This window comes from Microplitis mediator, chromosome 7, assembly GCF_029852145.1.
Source record: "Microplitis mediator isolate UGA2020A chromosome 7, iyMicMedi2.1, whole genome shotgun sequence".
In the NCBI taxonomy this organism is placed as follows: Eukaryota; Metazoa; Arthropoda; class Insecta; order Hymenoptera; family Braconidae; genus Microplitis; species Microplitis mediator.
The window spans coordinates 10189835-10208647 of record NC_079975.1 but is presented as its reverse complement, the minus strand read 5'-3'; the positions used below and the strand labels follow the sequence as shown (position 1 = coordinate 10208647).

At 29.6% G+C, this 18813-nt stretch overlaps 2 protein-coding genes across 8 annotated transcripts; one reads left to right on the top strand and one right to left on the bottom strand.

The window, feature by feature from the left end:
• The first annotated feature begins 1032 nt into the window (after positions 1-1032).
• LOC130671120 (double-stranded RNA-binding protein Staufen homolog 2) lies at positions 1033-8982 on the top strand. Of its 6 annotated transcripts, none has more exons than XM_057474830.1 (6): positions 1033-1184; positions 1566-1644; positions 1738-1943; positions 4015-4149; positions 5453-7296; positions 7423-8982. In XM_057474830.1, exons 2-6 carry the CDS (start codon positions 1595-1597, stop codon positions 7672-7674), a joined length of 2487 nt encoding a protein of 828 aa, XP_057330813.1. In that variant the 5' UTR covers positions 1033-1184; positions 1566-1594; the 3' UTR covers positions 7675-8982. The 6 variants fall into 6 exon arrangements, with proteins under 6 accessions (XP_057330813.1, XP_057330816.1, XP_057330817.1 ...); XM_057474833.1 differs by having other exon boundaries at positions 1034-1184; positions 7432-8982; XM_057474832.1 differs by lacking the exon at positions 1033-1184 and adding an exon at positions 1424-1478.
• Positions 8983-14322: 5340 nt separating this feature from the next.
• LOC130670983 (odorant receptor 33a-like) lies at positions 14323-18349 on the bottom strand. 2 transcript variants are annotated; one of them, XM_057474634.1, is made up of 5 exons: positions 17906-18349; positions 17438-17830; positions 17175-17379; positions 14477-14632; positions 14323-14403 (listed from the first exon to the last, which is right to left on the bottom strand). In XM_057474634.1, exons 1-5 carry the CDS (start codon positions 18262-18264, stop codon positions 14362-14364), a joined length of 1155 nt encoding a protein of 384 aa, XP_057330617.1. In that variant the 5' UTR covers positions 18265-18349; the 3' UTR covers positions 14323-14361. The 2 variants fall into 2 exon arrangements, with proteins under 2 accessions (XP_057330617.1, XP_057330619.1); XM_057474636.1 differs by lacking the exon at positions 14323-14403 and having other exon boundaries at positions 14513-14643.
• Between the last annotated feature and the right edge of the window lie 464 nt (positions 18350-18813).

The window sequence follows — 18813 nt, the reverse complement described above, 5'->3', positions numbered from 1 at the left end:
ATTATTATTATTATTATTATTATTATCATTATTTTTTTAATTAAATATAAAATTAGATTGCTTTAAAAAAAATTATTAAAAATAATATTCTTTAGATAAAAAAAATTTAACTAAAAAATCATTGTTATTTTAAAAAAAAATAATGTACTTTATTGATATGTTTGTTGATCGCTTGATTTAAAAAAATAAATAAATAAATATAATTGCTTTATTAACTTTTTTAATTATTAAAATAATAAATTATATATAAAAAAAATTTTAAACAAAAGATGATGAATGTTAAGTTATTATCATAATTGTTTAAAGTCATGTGTAATTTAAAGGTATTAAATATTACACGTTAATAATTTGTAAATATTGTATTTTTTACGAAAGTTCAATTTAAAAATATTATTATCGTTCTGTACATAATAAATCACTGTAAATATCATCAGAAATGTTATAAATATAAATTTCTTATGAAGATTAAATGATATTGCTTATTAATTATTCATCCCATTAGATATTACCGTTACAAAAGTTTTTTTTTTTACATTTTACATTTTAAGTATAAATTAACACTGCTAATTAATTATAGCTAAATTTTTATATATTTAAAAATTTATCTAGTTATACTGATTAAAATTACACGTAATTAATTTCAAAATTTAAACTTATATTATTTTTTTCTATTTATTTGAATGATACAATAAAGTTTGACAGCTAGATTTCCTTCATTGATAAATTCTAAAAATAAATATAAAAAAAAATCAGATATTTAAAAATAGAATAAATTTATAAGAGCGGCAATATTTAATTATATTTTGCAAACTGTAAAGTGCACATTTGAAAATAGCAGCGAATTTTTTCATGTAAATTAATTTTAAAAATCATGTTATTAATATTAAAACTTCAATAAAAATGTCAAATAATTTCGACGAATGAACAACAACAATCTAAAAGAAATAACCAATCGAATTAAAAATTACCTGCTAAGTTATTTAAAAAATTTTCCAACATACTTGTATAGTTATCAAAATGGCCGCATTTTAGTTTCCAGAGATACGACTCTCTTTGCTGTTTGCCAATGGCTCAGTTATAATTTTTAAAAATATTGTGGGTTTATGAGAGTGACGATACATAAATTGTATGGATATTAATTAATATATATAATAAATTAAATCGCAGAGTAATTTAAAAACTCGGTAAATATTTAAAAATTTATAAAACATTTTTTTTTTATATGTTCTAGCACTTGTAGCGGTCTTTCTCTATTCATCTATCTACCTTACTCTTTTTTTCTCGAATACTCTCTTGCTTCTTCGTCTTTTATATTTCTCTCTCTATCTTACTTTGCCGGGCCAAGCCCATTGTCTATCGACTAATTTATTTATAGCGAATATCTTGCGAAAAATAATTTGTCATTAATTATTATGAAATATTTATTTTTTGTCAATTGACATTTTAGCATGGTCATTTTTAAAAACTCAATAGTAAAAGTCATTGTCATTTACAATAACTAATACATTCTATTTTGTATTCTCTAAGTTATAAATTGATATACATTTATTTATAATTTTTAACAGATTAATCACAAATTATTTGAGACTGGAGTATGTTGCGGCATCATCATTCGATGCAAAATCAGTTAAAAGATCAGAACAGGTTAGAGTCACGATTTGGCCTTATTAATTATTCAAATAAAATGGTTTAAATCATACTTGCTGTTAATAATTTAAGTTATTAATTATTTCGTAGAATGGTTGGACCAACTCGTCAAATGTCACAGGGAAATATGATGCCGCCACATCAACCACAGCCACATATGCATTTGCACCGTGGTATGCATGCTCCACAACAAATTATTTCAATTGCTGGACATCAAGCAATGCATGCACATCTTCAACATTCCGGACCACCTCGACAACCTCTCATTATTGGTGCTAACGCACAAAATCCAAACGGTAAGCTTTCTTTTTTTTAAATTCATCGTTTTATATCAGAATTTTAGTTAATTTCATTTATAATAAACTTATAGGAATCGGATATAAATAATATGTTTTTACACAATAACTAAAATATTTTACATTAAATATTATTATGAGTTTCAAATACAGTAGGACCTCATTATAAGACTATTCCCCTCCATTTGTTATAACTCGCTCGGAACGTTTCCCCCACTAGCAACTCAATGAAAATTTTGCGCCAAAACCTCGCTATAAGACTAACAAACAGTACGACTAAAAGCGAGATGAAATGTACATACATATAGATTGTAGATTGAGTAATTTAGTTTCATGAAGAATACGTACAATTTCGTGGTTTAACATAATTAATTACGAGAAAAAAAACGAAAAAATTCTGTTTATTTATAATTATACATGAATTAGATTCACTGTATAATAAAGTAGAGTTGAACCGAATAGATAAATAAAACGCATATTTATGTAGAATTAGGGTCCACCACATTTTTCAAAGTTCCAAGTGCTTACACCTTAAATATCTATAATTAAATTTTTTCTACGTGTTTAGCTACACGGCGAATTGAATTTTCTGTATGTATTTTTGTCTTTAACACTAGATATCTATCCGGACCTTGCAACTAAAGTGTACAGAATTATTGAAAATAACATGAAATCTTGAAAATTCTCAGAAATAAATTTTCAAATATATAATTAAAATTTTTATATAATACCGTTAGATAGACGGTGGAATTCTGTGGGTCTAACTCTGAATTTCTGTTATTTCTATACTTTTACGGTGTACAACAGCTCACCTAACATTTGGATGCAAGTAGTTTGGATGGTATCCACCTCCCTTTGCTAGTATAGTGTTCGGTTGAAGCCCGCAACACGGTTTTAGGCCGGCGCGTACTAGTAGAAGAAGTAGTCTAAGGCAAGAGTACGTTAATATATCCTTACTGATGAGTCCGTTAACGTACTCAGGACGAAACTACTTTTATGGTAAAAAGGCTTCTTATATCTTAAGACTTGGTGGTTGACTTAAGAGTCAGTGCATAAAATAATAAGAAAATTATGTCAACTAGTGCAGTGTAGCCCAGAACTGAAAAATCTAAAAGATAATTTTGAAAATAAGCATAATATATAGATATATACTTTTGTATACACTTATAAGCTATAAACAATAAGCTATTGATGCTTAAAAAACACCCAATTAAGCAAAGGTATCTTCAGTCCGCCGACAAATACTTGCGGTTAAAATTGGTTTCAAAGCCATTTGTCTAATTTTGGATTTTTGCTTTTTGAAATACATGTGGACCCCACTTGTAAACATATACCAAACTTTGTTAAGCACAATAGTGGGGGAACCTGAATTCTAATAATTCTTTTCCCTACATTCCCGAACTAGTCTTATAATGAGGTCCGACTGTAAATAATATATTTTTCAAAACTTTTTTATTTAAAAGTTGTTTTTATCAAAGAAAACTAAAATAAAAAAAATATGAGTTTTAAAGCTGTAAAACAAAGTAATTACCAAAAATTAAAAGCATTTTAATTAATTATCTCTATTGATTAATAAAATATTATATATTTTATTGAGCTTAATGTTAAACTCTAGAATATTCAGTAACAAATAAATGATATTTTATCAGTAACTTTGTTCTATTGTATAATATTTTATTAATTAAATTGTCTACAGTAATTAATTAAAATAAATATCAACATAACTATTATTTATATTTGATTTCTATTGTAGGTTGGCATGTGGTATTCTCATATTTTATCGCTGATTAATCGTTATCGTGATTTTAGAGGTTTGCCGAGTTTGCATTGTCATTTCGCACGCTATTTTTTATATTTTATTTATTACATTTATCATTCAATCGTTTTAGAAGCAGTGATACAAATAACAAATTTACGTCTAAGTTTTTTTATAAGGTCTAGTTACATTGTACTATTTTTTGACTCTCCTTCATTATTCTCTAGATAACGAAAACGATGACGTAATTATGGAAAACAAGTTTAAAATTTAAATAAAGTTATCTTATATCCTCCGTATGTTTAATTTTGTTAGGATATCGACGCGTTTTAACTCTGATCTGCCTGTGTGCCCTTATAATTGATATGGAAGCTAAAAAACATCAGCCAAACTTACCTTATAATATTGAAAATTTGGACCTGTTATTTGGGCCAACGGGATGTATCGAAGGTCGGTTTTATTTATTTCATTACCTCGATTTTTTCTATTTATTTTTCTTTTTTTACCAAACTAATTTTTACTTGTAATTAATATTGGGATTCAATAATTAATAATTATTAAAACAATATTTTAATATATGTCAAAAATTTTCGCTCAAGATATAAAAAAAACAATGAATTAATTAAAATCTTAAAGTTTCTCGGAAAAAAAATAAAGTATATGTTTGGATTAAGACTTATCGATACATCATTAAAAAGTTTATCTGCTCTCGTAATTCTTTGAAGTAATTTAATCATATCACTTTATTTTGTTTTGAAATATTATACTGCTTGAAATTTTTATTATGTTTAAGTTTTTGTGGCATGTTTATTTTATAACGTTTTTTTGTTATCTATAAATATTTTTTACTTTTGCAACCGTACTTTTCGTGTAATATTTTTTCCAGTTATTGAATGCTTTCATTAAGAGGAGAAAGGGGTTTGAGATACATATAAAAGCATATTTTTGTGATTTTTTTTTCAGAGTACCTTCTTTATTAAAATTCTTAAAATTTGTGACATTATTAAGCAACATTCCAAAAATATTCTGCTAAATTTTCATAACAAAATATTGAAAAATAAGCTAGTGGTAGTGGGGAGAACCGAGTCACCTAAAAAAAAAAAGTCTCCATGCGGTAGGCAGGACAACTTATGACTGCCTCATCTGAAATCAAAAAACCAAAAAGATTTCTTGAGTACATAAGTTTATCTTAGATTTGAACGAAGGAATAAACAAAATATTCATTTTTGAATTTCTGGTAAAGATGTAATCAAAAAATTCTGATTTTTACCAAAAATTACTCCTTTTGTTTAATTAAAACATAAGTAGTCATTGAAAAAAAATCCTTCGTTCAAATCTAAGATAAACTCACTTACTAAATAAATCTTTTTGGTTTTTTTATTTCAGGTGAGGCAGTCATAAGTTATCCTGCCTACGGCACGAAGACTTTTGTTTTAGGTGACTCGGTTCTCCCCACTACCACTAGCTTATTTTCCAATATTTTGTTATGAAAATTTAGCAGAATATTCTTAAAATGATGCTTAATAATGTCACAAATTTTAAGAATTTTAATAAAGAAGGTACTCTGAGAAAAAATAATCACAAAAATATGCTCTTTTTTTTTGTATCTCAGACCCCTTTCGCCACTTAATATATACAATGATAATCTATTAACAATATTAACATTCCAATGTATATAACAAAAACAATAATAATAATAACAATAACTAAATAATAAACAAATAAATTAATGAGTGATATTCTATGTGCTTAGGCACGATGTTAAGCATCAGCGTGAATAGACAGTCGGATCCAGCAGTTCCAGTTAGTCAAACAGTTGTACAGTATCAATATCAAGGCAACATTCAGCAAGTAAATTCACCACAACAACAACAGCAGCAGCAGCAACAGCAACAACAGTCAAATCCAGGTGAAAATAAGTCACCTACTCGTGATGGTAGTAGAGAATCTCGAAATCATAGTCCGTCAAATCAAAATCACGCAAATACTACAAATCAAAATTTGGCAAACATGAAAGAGAAAACTCCAATGTGTTTAGTAAATGAATTGGCACGATTTAATAAAATTCAACATCAATATAGACTAACAAATGAACAAGGACCGGCACATAAAAAAAGATTTACTGTAACATTAAAATTAGGAGAAGAAGAATACGTTGCTGATGGTCCTAGCATTAAAAAAGCTCAACATAGTGCAGCAACAGAAGCACTTACTAAAACATTGTATATACAACCACCACCAAAACCTAGATCTATACGAATTGGTCATTCAACAAAAAGTCAAACAGGCTGTGGAAATTATACGAGTCATTTACCACCAACTGTTGAACTTAATGCATTGGCTATGAAACGTGGTGAGCCAACAACGTACACATATAAACATGCACCGCCAACACCAAATATACCTTTCAATAATATACCAGATCCTCGGATGTTTAATCCAAATTATCCACGTAGTATAAATCATCGTTTTCTTAATGCTAAACCAGAAGGTCTTTATGTAGTAACATTGAAAGTTGGTGATCGTGAATTTATTGGACAAGGTGTTACTGGTCAAGCAGCTCGGCACGATGCAGCAAGCCGAGCTTTAGAACAATTACGACAGTTACCACTTCCTGAAGAAGTAGTTCAAACGACTACTAATGAAAATGGTGCAAGCCCAGGTATTGAAGATCTTAATGCTGAACTTAAAAGTCCAGTTTCTTTGGTTCATGAGACAGCATTAAAAAGAGGATTATCGGTAAGCTTTGAAGTTGTATCAGAAAGTGGTAAACCACATATTCGTATATTTAAAACCAAGTGCAGTGTTGGAGATACTGTTACACATGGTGAAGGATCATCGAAAAAAGTATCGAAAAAGCGTGCAGCAGAACTTATGTTAGATGAATTAAAAAGGCTTCCACCTTTACCTACAACGGTACAGTGTCGACCACTTCGTATGAAACGTAAACCTCCTGCTACTAAAAAAAAATCACGGAATCTTATAAAAGATTATCAAGAGCCACGATCAGATTCTGAGATTGCCGATGAAGTTAATCCTATTTCACGTCTCGTTCAAATACAACAGGCTCAAAAAAAACCAGAACCAATATATTCATTAGTTGAAGAAAAAGGTGCACCTAGACGACGAGAATTTCTTATGGAAGTATCTATTGGTAATGTTTCGGCACGAGGAATTGGACCAAATAAAAAACTTGGAAAGCGAGCTGCAGCTGAAGCTCTTTTGTCTAAACTTGGTTATAGTAAACCGGAAGTACAACCAATTAAATCGTCTATTAAAACAGCTGATAGTGAAAATTCAACTAGTGAAAGTAAACCAAGAAAAGTAACTTTTCTTGAAGATGATAAACATCAGCATCAAAATGAAACTCAAAGTCATCCAGTTGGTGGTACTATTGGACGTCAATTAGTTCCAGGTTTACTTTTAGTAGATGGTGGGCAAGAAAATAAAGTAAATAGTGGGCCAAGTGTTCAAGTAGTAGCTGAAGAATTACGAGAACAGCAGCAGAGTAATACTTCCGGTGTATCTCCAAAAGAGCAATTAAAATATTTAGCACAACTTCTTAATTTTGAAGTAGAATTCAGTGATTTTCCAAAGGTACGTTTTAATAATATATAGCTTTTTTTTTATTTATTTATTGATGATTAATTGATTAATTTTTTTTTTTCATTAATTAAATTTTATGCTATTAATAAAATTACATGCAATGATTTAAAATAATAGAATTTTCAGGGTGTATACAAGGAGTATTTGTCATTGGTATCACTAAGTACTGATCCGCCCCAAGTTTGTCATGGTCATGGCCCAACTACAAGTGCAAGTAGAGATCAAGCGGCTCTTACAGCTTTACGTACTCTTAGTAAACTTGGATTGGATAGCGTTACAAATACACAAAAAAAAGAACAATCTGCTTCAAACGAGCAGACGAAAAATCAAGCGAAAAATAATATTCTCAATCAAGCGATCGACAAGTAATGTTGATGTGTAAAAATTGAATCACGACAAGTTTCATTTTTTACAGTACGTTTTGCTTCGGATATTATAACAGTCTTAAAGCGTGTTGTTTTTTTTTAGTTTTTAATTTTTTTGTTTTTTGATTTTCTATTATTATTTTGTTCTCATTTTATTTTTTTTTATACATTAAATCGCTGACATAGAAGCAAGAAACTAGCAGTAATAATGATCGCTTGAAATCATTGTCGAATCGCGTTTATAATTTACTCGCAGTATTATTGCCCTTGTGGAATACATATTAAACGAAAATATAAATAGATCAAATTGAATTCTATAGTCGCTTTTTATTATTATTATTTAAAATAATTATTATTTTTTCGTTTTTATGGTATGTTGATCCTAACTTGTCTTCCGCTTGGGCAAAGTAACACGATGAAATTACGAATAAAATATCGTTTAAAATTTTATTTATCAATCATGATCGAAGTTAACTAACCAATTAATATCTCAGACGAAATTGCGGCCATTTCCTCAGTCTTTTGATTGTTTCTTCTTAACTTCCAATTTATCGTATCTCATTCTTCCTATCATCAGTAAAACTTTTGCTAAATTTATTATCTCTTTTTAGTTATATTTTACCGGAAACGAATACGAATCTAAAAGTTTATAATTTTTCAGTAATGAATAAGAAAAAAAAGTTGAATAATTTTATTTTATTCAACTAAAAAATTAGGATTGAATTATTATCTGTTCTTCATAAAATGTTATTGATGGTTTAAAAAAAAAATTATTACCAATTAATTATTATAAATATATATATATATTATACAATATTTTTTTTCAATCAAGTATTTTAAGAAATTGTTACAAAAAAAAAAAAATTAATGAATTTTAAACGAAATTTTTTTTATATTGTTTTGCTGGAGATAATATTTTATAATTCACCCCGTTGCCTTATGATTAACACATGATTAAAACTGAATTTTGTTGTAAAATCTTAAAGCAACGTCATTGAATTACATAATATTCTCTCGCATTTATTTATAAGGATTTATGATATTATGATTGTAAATTAATTTTGGGAGGAGTCGGTATGCGGATGTGAAGGAAATTGAGGATTGAAAGCTTATTAAACAGTATTCCGCTGAATACAAGTTTCACGTATTTTTTAGAGATAAATTTCTTTTTTTCGAATGCATCATTCCCCTATTTCCTTTTGTATTGAACAATGTTGTTTATAACACCGACATTTCCTAAATAAAATCAATCTTATTATCATTGATGATATAAACATACTAAATTAAAAATAAAGAAAAAAAATAAAATTAATATTCTCATGTTTTTTTGTGTTCAACATACATATATTTTTATTTGTTTATACTATTTTTTTACGATTTTATTAATATAATATTTAGTATTATAAATTTATTCAATATTTTACATATATATATTTTTTTTTGTAATGAAGTTGATAGTTAAAATATTGAATACAATAGAAGTACTAAATTTAATTAGATTTAGATTATTTTTTTTTGCAATTAATTTAAAGTAGTTGCAAAAAAAAAATTGTTCATTAAACTAGATGAATAATTTTCAATGTCTAATTACATTTACTTACGTAAGATCGTTTATGATTAAATACGTTTAGATAAAAATTTGAATGACTGAAATAAATGTTTTTATTTTGTAGTACATTGTTGTAGAATTTATGTAAATGTCCCGTTGGATAGTATCTTTTTAAATAAAATTATTGCTAGTAAATTGAACGTACTAATATTTATAAAAAGTATTAATATTAGACATAGTTTATAAATAGATATTTCATTTTATATTATTATTTAAATTTTATTTCATTTAAATTTTATTTTATTTAAATAGGGTAGAAGTTCCGTTTTTGGTCACCTTAAAGCCAGTTTTGGACACTTGGAAAATTTAAATGAAATAATTTGTAAAAGAAGCACTGACATAACTAATTTTTTCCATGCGTTTAAAGATACTTTTATCCCACGATTAAAATGGAAATTTTATTTTATACTTTTTCATTAATAAAAATAAAGCATTGAATGTCCGAAAATGGAGCAGTGGCCACAAATAGTAATCTACCCTAAATAAATTAATTAATTAAATAAGTTTGAGACGATTAGTTGGGTATAATAATCAAGATTATTTAATTTTTAATATAATTTGAAAAAAAAAATATAATAATTAATTTTGTGTTTTTTGAGTTTCGTTCAATGAAATAAAACATAAAAAAAATTTTTGCTGAAAGATTTTCAACTGGGACATTTATTATATTTTTTAAGTTAATCGAGTTTTAAAAAATAAACATCATATCAAAAAACTATCTTTCAATTCTTATCTTATACTAAATAAACATTAAATTGAGTACATGAAATTTTCATAAGTTTATAAAAATAGTTCGATTTTTAAACATATGAAATACAATATTGCTGATAAAGCTTAAGGGGGGAAACGGGTCCGAGATACAAAAAAAAGAGCATATTTTTATGAATTTTTTTTTTCAGAGTACATTCTTTATCAAAATTCTTCAAGTTTGTCAAATTATTAAGCAACATTCCAAGAACATTCTGCTAAATTTTCATAACAAAATATTGAAAAATAAGCTAGAGATAGTGGGGAGAACCGAGTCACTTAAGAAAAAAAGTCTCCATGCCGTAGGCAGGATAATTCACGACTGCCTCATCTGAAATCAAAAAACCAAAAAGATTTCTTGAGCACATAAGTTTATCTTAGATTTGAACGAAGGAATAAACAAAATATTCATTTTTGAATTTTTGGTAAAGATGCAATCAAAAAATTCTAATTTTTGCCAAAAATCGCTACTTTTGTTTAATTAAAAAAACAAGTAATTATTGAAAAAAAAAAAAAAAATTTTTGCGTTCAAATCTAAGATAAACTTATGTACTAAAGAAATCTGTTTAGTTGTTTAATTTCAGGTGAAGCAGTCATGAGTTATCCTGCCTACAACATGGAGACTTTTTTAACTTCCCGCTAAGAAAATTGTAAATTTTCAAAAATTCGGGAAGTTATTGGTTTCGGTCCGATTTACGAAAATCGAATTTCCATCAGATGTCGACGTTTCGAGGTCCTAGGAAGCTATCCTGACTAATTTCACGATGATGTCCGAGTGTATGTATGTGTGTACGTACGTACGTACGTACGTACGTACGTACGTACGTACGTATGTATGTATGTAAATATTCATAACTCTTGAACGGATGAACCGATTTTGATCGTTGAGGTGTCATTCGACGCGGCTTGTTAATGTCTTGAGGCCGTAAAAATTTGAACTTAATCGGTAGGGTGCGTTCAGAGATATTTCAAAAATAAAATTTTTTCAAAAATGTTTTATTTGGATAACTTCCAATTTGCTCGATGGATTGATTCCAAAATCTAATCAGCTCTAAAACTCTATAAGCCGCGTCGAATGCCACCTCAACCATCAAAATCGGTTCATTCGTTCAAGAGAAACCGTTGACGAAAGAATTCAAAAAAAATTTTTTCCTTGGTTTTTTTGAAATTCCTCGAAAACGGCTGAATAAATCAATTTCAAAATTCGACCAGCTTTAGAACTTGATAAAACGCGTCGATTGCCACCTCAACCATCAAAATCGGTTAATTCGTTCGCGAGATATCGTGGAAGAAAGAAATGCTAAAAAATGGTTTTTTACAAAACAATGGCATACAAAAGTAGTTGCGAGCTCGAAGAGCTCGAAAATATATTCACAATAATGTTTTCGAGCTCAGCGAGCTCGAAAACAGCGGGAAGTTTTGGGGCTGGCCCGCAGGGTCAACTGACAGACCGATTTTTTTTTAGGTGACTCGGTTCTCCCTTACTACCACTGGCGTATTTATCAATATTTTTCATGAAAATTTAGCAGAATATTCATAGAATGATGCTTAATAATGTCACAAATTTTAAGAATTTTAATAAAGAAGGTACTCTGAAAAAAAAAAAATCACAAAAATTGGCTCTTTTTTTGTATCTCAGGCCCGTTTTTCTCCTTAAGGAAATGTTTTTCGCAAAATCTTTACATGTCTGCAAAAAGTGTAAAGAAGCTTCATAATCTTACTCTTCTTCATACATAAATATTAAATTAATCAATGTAAAATTTGATTTAAAGATTTTTGTGTGATTTTAGTATGACAATATGTAAATATATATCGAAAATATCTTATGAACGATTCATTGATAAATTTACTTACACATTTCTTCTATGAAATGACTCCTATATATTTTGTGTTATAGAATACGATAATCAGGTTTATTTTGTTTAAAAGTAGTGAAACAATTATTATTAATAATTTTATTGTTTAAGTCGTCGTTATTTCTGAACCCTGGAATTTTCGGAGGAGTTTATTTTAAAAAAAAATGTTTGAAAAATCCAAATACATAAGAGATAGCGACAATTAACAATTTTCGATTTTTTTTTCAACGATTTAATTTAAAAAAAAAAAAAACCTGCAAAACGGTTGTCCTTGCGGGCCAAGCCCAAAACTTCCCGCTGTTTTCGAGCTCGGAGAACTTGAAAACATTATTATTGGTAAACTTTTGAGCTCAAAGAGCTCAAAACTAACTGGACCAAAAATATACACATTTCGCTAGAAAAAAGTAATTTTTGTCTGGCGATATCTTCTGAACAAATCAACCGATTCGCACGTGCTCTGCGGCAATCGAAAGAGCTTGTTGAGACTTAGGTTTGTTAAAACTTAGAAACAAATCGGTCGAGCGATTTACGAGTTATGCAACAATAACTTAAAAAAAAAATCGGTCTGTCAGTTGACCCTGCGGGCCAGCCCCAAAACTTCCCGCTGTTTTCGAGCTTAAGAACCTCGAAAACATTATTGTGAATACATTTTCGAGCTCGAAAATACGTTTGTATGCTGTTGTTTTCGAAAAAAAACGTTTTTCACCATTTTTTTCTCCAACGATATTTCTCAAACGAATCAACCGATTGAGACGGTTGAGGTGGCAATCGACGCGTTTTATCAAGTCCTAAAGCTGATCGAATTTTGAATTCGATATATCCAGTCGTTTTTGAGATATTTCAAAAAAAATAAAAATAAATTTTTTTTTTTAATTCTTTCGACAACGGTTTCTCTTGAACGAATGAACCGATTTTGATGGTTGAGGTGGCATTCGACGCGGCTTATAAAGCTTCAGAGCCCAGTCGATTTTGGAATCAATCCATTGAGTACATTAAAAGTTATCCAAAAAAAACATTTTTGAAAAAATTTTATTTTTGGAATATCTCTGAACGAGCCCTACCGATCAAGCTCAATTTTCTTATGGCTTCAAGATATTCACAAGCCGCGTCGAATGACACCTTAAAGTTCAAAATTGGTTCATCCGTACAAAAGATACAGGTATTTACATACGTACATACACTCGGACATCATCGTGAAATTAGTCAGAATAGCTCCCTAGGACCTCAAAACCTTTTGTAAGTTAAGCCGTTTCAAAGATATCAAGCCTCAAAATTTGTCCTATTTAAAATTTTTGGATTGTTTATTTTTAAACGTGACAAAATGAATCTATATCGCTCAAATACCCAATATTATCAACTTAATAATAAATATCTCAAAATACTTAGTAAAATAATGATCCGGAATTGACATTCATTATTATTAAATGATCATTTCTATCGATTATTAGCAAAAATTATTAGTACATCATAGTTATATGGCAAAAAATCATCATAAATTGAAATAGATCATTCATATATAGTATATAAAAATTGATGATGATTTTTTGCCATATATCTATGATATAATAGTAATTTTTGCTAATAATCTATTGAAATAATCATTTGTTATTAATTATTATGAACTCCTAATCATTGTTTTACAACTTCACATAGATGTTTCGTTTACAGCAGTGATACATGATTTCACATGAGTCATCTACGGTCATTATGCTCATGCCAAGTTACTCTCAATTATGCATGATCATTCTCTCCGTATTACACATTCGTATCCATGGTCATACATGATTGAATATGACTTTGGATGAATCAGGCATGATCATGTATGCTCATGCAAAGTCATGCAATCCAATGCATGATCATTAGTTTTCCGTTATACATATAGTCATGCATAATTGGGTATGATTTGACATGCATCATACACGATCATTTATGATTAAGCTTGGTCATGCATGATCATGCATGAGTATTGCACGAATCATGTTCGACTATTCTTTCCTCGCCATGCATGATTGAATATGGCTTTGCATGATCATACATGCTCTTACATGAATCATGCAAAGCCATGTCTGGACCATGCACAAGCGTGCTTGAATCATGTATGAATCATGCCCGGTTATGTATGAATTATGCATGATCGTGCATGACGATTTTTTCCCGGGTGTGGAATAGGATTTATTCAAAAGTATTCAATTCTCATCTTTTTCAATACTTTTCAATGAGTATTTTTAATCAAAGAGATTATATGTAATCATCTGTGATTTTTTTTCAGCGTTATATATAATTTTGCCTGTAACTTCACAGATCATGATTTCAATCCAGTTGACGTTATTTACAAAAATTTTATAAAGATTCAAAGCACCATAAAATTGAAAATACCTATATTTCTAAATACATAATTTACATATTTTTTATTTATATTTTCAGAAATACATTTATTTCTACGTGGGCGTCCCAACAGTACACAAATTCAATAAATAATTCATTGTAGAACATTGTAAATAGTGTACGCAAGTTTTATAACCTGGTAAAAAATTTATTAGTCATTATAATTATGCACAATAGTTATTATACAATTAAATAAATAACAAGCTCACCTTGGTAAAGGATTCAAGGGATAAAACTATAAAAAAACTGCTTGTTATCATAACAGGACGATAAGATTGTCGGATAATAATTACTACCGATTTTCGGGCATTGCTGCTTAAGTGATACCAATTTGTGTCATATATTGTTGTAGATATATCTAAAAACTTATTAATTTCTTATAACATAATTATTAGAATTTTATCTGTTAACTTTCAGTACAAATCTACACAGTTAGAAATTTTGTGTATTTGTGTTAAAAAATTATTTGGTTAAATTTTTGGTGTTGATTTTTAACACAGAAATCTGTTAATTCAACACAAACCGTTTGTGTTACTTTACTTTGACAGATTTTTTCTGTTAAATGATTAGAAAATCTAGAATGTAACACATTTCTTGTGTTATTAGAAAATTGACACAATAAAATTTGTGTTGTTTGACTAAACGTTCCCGCGCAATTCTTCATTACTATAACCAAGCAAAGCATTGTAGCAGCATTGTCTGCAGGAAAATTTGGAATTTACACAAATGTTCTGTTAAATGTACACGAATTGTCTGTCAAAAGAACAGATTTTATGTGTTCAATTTTATTTAACATAAACTTTGTGTTAAAGATTGAGACAAATCGCTTTTCGTCTTCGCGATTTTTACCAGCAGCCACCAGAATTCGCGGGTTGAACCCTGGCTTAGGCCGGCCTCTACGAAATTTTTATTTATGCTGGACAGAGCAGTGGGCTGGGGTTCTTGCAAAGCAAAAACCCGCACTTATTCAAACTCGGCAACGTATCAAAAGCTTATCAACTTACCTCACGGCTTATTATAAAGTTATAGATTGTACGTATATTATAGATTATACTTATTGATAGTCGAGTTACTTCTTTTAACTCAATTTATAATTATTATATCATATTATTCGGCAGTCTTACCAGTATTTTAGGATGAGGATAGAACAAGGGCAATGTATAATGTCAAGGATTGATATTATAGAAATACGCAGGTTTATTGCCAATCGTAACAGAGATTCATTTACTTACATTGATTTCCGCAAGGTACAATAACGTAGTCCTGGTTGGAACGCCGGATACGCAATCCGTAACCACGTGGAATAACGCCTTGTTGTACACTGATTTTATTACTTAATTCTAATATTATTGCCGCGAATGTGTCGCCGGTAACGTATAATGCTTTCCATACACTTAAATATAATTATAATTAATAACTAATGAACAATAAAAGTATTACTTTGCAAGTTAATTGCCAGAAAGAAATATAAGATATACAGAATATAAAGTACGTGAATATCGCAAGTATAATGACTTGATTAATAATCGATACTAACTAATAAAGACGTATGAACGCTAAAGGATCCAGGATCGAAGTTAAGTTCAATCACCGTAGGGTCTTAGGGCTGAGTTTTTGGGCTCGCTCCCTACTTCCCCTCACGGTCATGCGTTGAGGTGATAATTAGTCATGTGACCATGGCACTATGACTCTAGCTTTAGGTGGTTTCAGACGGCAACGAGACGGGGAAAAATGGGAACCGCAAGGCTGTTTGCCACACACGATTCGTGTTGAATGTAACACAAAATTTCTAACTGTGTAGTTGGCGGCATATATATTAGGGTGTGTCAAAAAAATCGACTAATTTTTTTTTTCTTCATTATATCGAAAATATTGTTGGAAATGACGAAAAAAAATACTGTGAAAGTTCGAGCTCTTAATATTAATATTAACAGCTGCCGCATCGCAATTTTCTATTTCCCGTTTAAATAACATGGGAAAATTTATTTTTTTAGTTTTGGAATTTTGTAGCTCACGGTGGGACCAATACTTTTAAATGTTCAAGACCTAATCTAATGGGAAATTTAACGTTTTACAAAAAAGGTCTCTTATAATTTTTCGATATTTTTATTTCTTCAAAAGTTATTCGAAGTTAAAGTTAGATTGACGATAAATTTTTACATTTTTTTAATTTTTTGACGCAGCCATCAACTTTGTCGGAAAATTTTATAGGACATTTTTTGTAGAGCATTTTATTTGTTATTACTTATCTCAGAGAAAATTTTCGATATTTCTCACAAGTCGTAAGTTATTTGCAATTAAATGAAAATTTAATATAATTAATTTTAAGCAACAAAATTTAGATTATTTAAGAACATTTTCAGCGACAGCTGTTGATATTAATATTAAGAGCTCAAACTTTCACAGTATTTTTTTTTCGTCATTTCCAACAATATTTTCGATATAATGAAGAAAAAAAAATTAGTCGATTTTTTTGATACACCCTAAAATAGATATATATATAAATATATATATTAGGGGTGTGCGAATAGTTCGAAGTTATGAATTATTCGTATCAAATCGAAGGGAACTATTCGATTCGAATAATTCATAAGTTTTCGAATTATTCTAAAAGTCACGAATAATTTTGGGGGTATTTGCCTCCCTCCCCTCTTGCTCCGTTTTGCCCCTCCCTCTCCTATAGATCACGACGCTCGTGCGAGAAAAATGTACGTACTCGTTCTAATTGAGAATGTGTCATAACCCAATACAAGCATACCGCAAACCCTCGTTTTAATCCTATGTATCGAAAATAGCTATTTTCATCAATAAAAAATATTGATTGTTGATGACTTTAATAATATTTTTTTAGGTGGTAATTTTTAACTCGACGACTTATTATATATCTCTTTTACTTCAAATACTTACTTCATAAGTTAATTTATCAGCACAATAACACGGCAGCAATATTTGAAAGAACATCGTTGCAAAAAAAGCTAAATTTCCAGCAAATTTCACCGTCCCAGGCTCAGCGTGCGACAGTAAGAATGCGATGGTGCAGAGGAGAAGTGAGCTTACAGTATACTGTACAAATATCACTTTCTCAAATGTGTTATTGATAAATTTAACTAAACTAAAAAAATTTTTTTATTATTTTTGTTCTGGAAACATTTTTTTTTTTTAATACAAACTTTAAAATATCACGGTGATTTTCGACCCACTCGGCTATCATTTTGCGCTCAGTGGTAATTATTTCCTTTTGAGGTTTATTGTTTTCCGACATTATTTGTAATTTTTCTGTTATAACTTGAAATCTGTGTCTTAGAATGTGAATGTGTCCGCACATGTAACACATCATGCATGGCAGCAACAAATCTAGTATTAAATTAACAGTCCCCGAGGTGAGTATTGCGTACACTTGATAGATAACCGTCCCCCAATATATTTGAGTTGTGCGGCTGTAATTGTAGGGAACCCAGCCTGGGTACGGGAGAGCATAGGGTGGATCCATGACAGACATATGGCCAAAAGAATCCGTCAGTAATGAGCTTATAAATAATACCGGGTAATAAGTGAATATAGTTCTATAAAACGAAAGAAAAAACAAAAAAAATTAAAAATGAAGTGGACGGGATTTGAACCGCGAACTTAGAGCTTACCTTGCAAATTTCCTAAATCGCTGGAAAATGAGTTCCTCTCGATAGTCTCGAAGTTTAAAGGGATATTTTTCTAGTGAGTCAATTATGCGAGTGATGCCACAGCGGTTTTCGATCACACAGAAGACTTTTTGCCGAGCGATGACCCATGCGAAGGTCAACGATATATTGTCGACGAAAGTATCAAGTTGGACGTTTTTCAATCTTATGTCTAAGATGCAGGATACTAAGAGATTGAGAATATTAATAACTACGAAAGATCGATAAATGTAATAGAAAATAGCTTTGATGCCACGCCACCCTCGTGGTTTCCAGACCCCCATGATACTGAGAAGACAGAAATTAAATTTCAATACTTCCATTGCGCTAAAGACAAACTCAAAGGTCTAGAGTTACCAATTATTAATCGTTTGCGGACGCCAGATTGTCTAGTGCATTGTCTAGGACTTTGAATTTTCGTCGAAACAAATATTGTAAATTCGTCATTATAATAATCGCTACCAACAATAATTATGTAAATTGCGTAATTGCGTAATAGTGGTCAATTTTCCGGGTACTGTAGAAAGAGAGTTAATAATAAGTGAGATTATTTATGAGCTGCGCAGACAAAGTGCGTCGACTTGGAGCTCTCAGTTCTTTGGTGGTCTTTGAAACTTTTACGAAGACTACAATGAAGCTTATCGATCTTCGAGCTTGTCATAAAGTCACTGGGATATCTTATACGCACTTACGTATACCATTAAAAATAATTTGAAAATTACAATAAAAAAGGAATTGAATTTTCATAACTAGATATTTGAATTTTATTTTCATTAAAAAAAGCCTGAAATTTAATGAACGTAATTTAATGATCAAGCTGGTATTGAAAATTAAGAAAAAAATACGAATTTTAATAAACGTACTTGAAATTT

What these genes read in the sequence shown, in the direction of transcription:
- LOC130670983 (XM_057474634.1), bottom strand. Translation starts at nt 18,264, where the DNA reads ATGGAAGTATTGAAATTTAATTTCTGTCTTCTCAGTATCATGGGGGTC. An exon ending in CGATTTAGGAAATTTGCAAG is followed by an intron (nt 17,831 to 17,905) that starts GTAAGCTCTAAG and finishes TTCGTTTTATAG; the next exon opens with AACTATATTCACTTATTACC. An exon ending in AATCACCGTGATATTTTAAA is followed by an intron (nt 17,380 to 17,437) that starts GTTTGTATTAAA and finishes AAATTTTTTTAG; the next exon opens with TTTAGTTAAATTTATCAATA.
- LOC130671120 (XM_057474830.1), top strand. Translation starts at nt 1,595, where the DNA reads ATGTTGCGGCATCATCATTCGATGCAAAATCAGTTAAAAGATCAGAAC. An exon ending in TAACGCACAAAATCCAAACG is followed by an intron (nt 1,944 to 4,014) that starts GTAAGCTTTCTT and finishes TAATTTTGTTAG; the next exon opens with GATATCGACGCGTTTTAACT. An exon ending in AATTCAGTGATTTTCCAAAG is followed by an intron (nt 7,297 to 7,422) that starts GTACGTTTTAAT and finishes TTAAAATAATAG; the next exon opens with AATTTTCAGGGTGTATACAA.